The sequence below is a fragment of the Gossypium hirsutum genome, chromosome A05, assembly GCF_007990345.1.
Source record: "Gossypium hirsutum isolate 1008001.06 chromosome A05, Gossypium_hirsutum_v2.1, whole genome shotgun sequence".
NCBI lineage: Eukaryota > Viridiplantae > Streptophyta > Magnoliopsida > Malvales > Malvaceae > Gossypium > Gossypium hirsutum.
Genome location: NC_053428.1, coordinates 72,517,990 through 72,520,915, shown reverse-complemented (window position 1 = coordinate 72,520,915; position 2,926 = coordinate 72,517,990). Strand labels below are relative to the sequence as shown.

General features: G+C 31.8%; 1 protein-coding gene across 1 annotated transcript; it reads right to left on the bottom strand.

The window, feature by feature from the left end:
- Positions 1 to 481: 481 nt before the first annotated feature.
- Positions 482 to 2,191, bottom strand: LOC107892539 (uncharacterized). Its single transcript, XM_016817612.2, has 2 exons — positions 1,520 to 2,191; positions 482 to 1,037 (listed from the first exon to the last, which is right to left on the bottom strand). The coding sequence occupies exons 1-2, from the start codon at positions 2,056 to 2,058 to the stop codon at positions 623 to 625; spliced, it is 954 nt and encodes a 317-aa protein (XP_016673101.1). The 5' UTR covers positions 2,059 to 2,191; the 3' UTR covers positions 482 to 622.
- Between the last annotated feature and the right edge of the window lie 735 nt (positions 2,192 to 2,926).

Here is a 2,926-nt window from a genome sequence, read left to right as displayed (position 1 = left end):
TATTTGTTCAAGACTAAAATTTCAAAAACCAAAAAATACTCGGACAAAAATTGATCAAAGTGAAGTACAAATATTAAATCCGCAGAAATTGACCTTCACGTTATCATTGTGTTTAGCCCGTTGAGATTTTTCTGTAAACCTGTAAATGTATAGAATTTTTATTTTATTTTATTTTTTCATTTTTGGAGATCATATTCATATAGAACCCGGCGTAAATGCTTAAGAAAATGAATAGTTGAAGCAATATAGTAACGGTGTTCACTTTGCAAAGGATGTTGGAAAATCCAACTGATTCGACTAATTTTCATTCAATCTCACAGACTGACAGAGGATTTAACACATGACTTTGCCTACTAATGGTTGAATTCCATGCAGCTTGGAGTCGGGATGTGAGATATAATGTTCAATTTTCTACACTTTTTCATGTTTTCAAGGATCACGGATAACAAGAAAATGAAGACCATGTATAGTTCTAAGTCTCTGCTCCTAAAAATCACAATCTTAATTATTGAATAAGGGTTTGCATATATAACAGAGATGCCCTTTAAGATTCTGAAAGATGAATCATACAAATCCAGACATGCTAAAAGAAAAAGGGGCAATTTCAATAAGTAATTCAACATTAGTTTGATGCGCTCGAAGACATCTTAAAATTCCGAAGGATTTGCCACATAAAAGTCGATATAAAGAAGAGAAAGATACCGGTAACAATGGCGTACTTGAGACCGAGGTTCACCAGCAAGTTTACGAGAAGCCCGGCAAACACAACACCAACGAAATTGGCTGATACAGCTGACCAGAAGGGTATTTCAAGAATCGAAGCTACAATGGCTCCAGTCCATGCTCCAGTTCCGGGGAAAGGAACAGCCACAAAAAGCATTAGGCCAAGCCATTGAAATTCTTCCACTGGCCCAGCCTTCTGTCTGGCTCTCTCAAAGAGACTGTTAAGTAACTGAGATGCAAACTGGTTTTTCCCAGCAAGAAATGTAGTAAATCTTTTCAGGTAAAGTACAATGAATGGCACTGGAACCATATTCCTGCAGTTTAATGTTACTTTTAGAAAAAAAAATTATCATCAGCTTATTTAATTTCCCAGAACAATTATGCATAAGAAATTAATTGTTAATTTTTAGTACACTCAAGCACATGCATTAGAATAGTAAAATTAGCTCGTTCAATATCTCAAATTGCTCAAGCTTGACTTCAGAGTAATCAAACCAAATATAAATTTTACTCTTTAAACTAACCCAAATAGCTTACCAGCATATTTGCCTATTTTACATCCCTATGAATAACTTTCAGTATTATTAAAAACAAAAAACAAAAAAATGCTACCTTGACTTAAAATTTCAGTGACAAGTATGCATTCTATGGAAACTATTGAAGCAAAATTTTCCATAAGCAAACTGGTCAAAACAAAATCTTTCACAACAATTAAGCTCAACTCTATAAACATGAAGCTATAATGAACTAAAGACTTGAAAGATCCTCAATTAACGAAAAAGAAAATAAAGCTAACCCAAGAATAGATAATATTGTCAGGAGTGTAGGCTTGAGTTGCATCCAGTAACCAAGAGGAATAGCTCCCCGAAGCTCAAGAATAGGAAGCGTTGCAAGAGTGAAAACCACGGCCTCATCAGGCCAACCCAAGCCACGCAACGCATTGGCAATCTTGAGGCCAAAGCTTGAAGCTCTAATGGAGTCGGCAGCAACAGTAGCCGCTTTAGCGTCCCCAGAAGCAGCGTACCAAACAAGAGACAAAGAAGCCCAGAAGACAACCCAGCAGAGGATTTTCACTGGAGCCTCCTCAAAAGAAGGCAATATTTCATCTTCTTTGCTTGTATGAGCTGAATCAAGAAACCCATTTGAGGAAGCTTTAATTCGGGTCGAAGGAATTGGAAAATACTTCCGGTTTTGAAATTTTGACCTTAAAAAGAGGTCATTGCTTCGAGCAGTAGGGCCATGTAAATGGGAGGGTAAGATATTGAGATGGGTTTTCTTCAAATAGAATGATAATGGCTGTGGCGAAGTTGCAATTGCTGGTGATACAGTAGCCATTCTAAACTACGAAATTGGGGCTATTGGAACTTTGTTTTTTGCCCCCATTAATGAAGGGGTTTTAGAGAGGAAGGGGAGCATTGTGACTTTGTGAGATTGATACAATCAATTAGAGATTTTTCTTTAATGCCTTAATGCATCATTTAGTCCTAAAGTATGCCTTTTATTCGTTCTGGTCCTCCAGGTTCTTTTCCCAAATGAGGACATAACATTTTATAATATTGACCAATATTTTTAAAATCAGACCGTTGACTAAATTGGTCAGGCCATCAATTTATCGGTCTGAACATTCTAGTTGGTTTAATTAAAAATTTTTTTTAATATTAAAAAAATAATTTAATCGATTTTTTAACTACTTCAATTTTTCTGTACTGATTTTTTATTAGTATTTGACATTATACTTTTGAGCTTAATATAATTTACCATTATGTTTTAACTTTATTTTTAATTTTGTCACTTTGCTTTTATTTCATTAAAGTTTGTTACTAAAATTTTATTTTTAATTGATTTTTATTATTTAATTTTAATTTAAAAGAATTTGAAGTGAAATTTTAATAAAATTAATATTATACTTAAAAATAAAAATAATAATAGAAAAAACAATGATTTATATATAAAAAAGTAAACTTATTCTGTTTTTATTTTTATTTTATTTTCAAGTATTTCTTTATTAAATAAAAAATTTAAGTTAATTTAATAGTTTTTAATATTTTATAAATTAGCTTATTGTTAATTATTAAAATAAAATATTTAAAATTAATTTTCTTGTTAAAATTCATTTTAAAATCATCAAAATCAATGTAAAATTTAATTAAAAAACAACATTAGTGGTAAAATTCAACAAAATTCAAATTTTAATGATAAAACT

Bases quoted from the DNA above. Each gene is read 5' to 3' on its own strand.
- LOC107892539 (XM_016817612.2), bottom strand. From the start codon at position 2,058: ATGGCTACTGTATCACCAGCAATTGCAACTTCGCCACAGCCATTATCA. The intron at 1,038-1,519 runs GTTAGCTTTATT...ATTAAACTGCAG, and splicing joins ACAATATTATCTATTCTTGG to GAATATGGTTCCAGTGCCAT.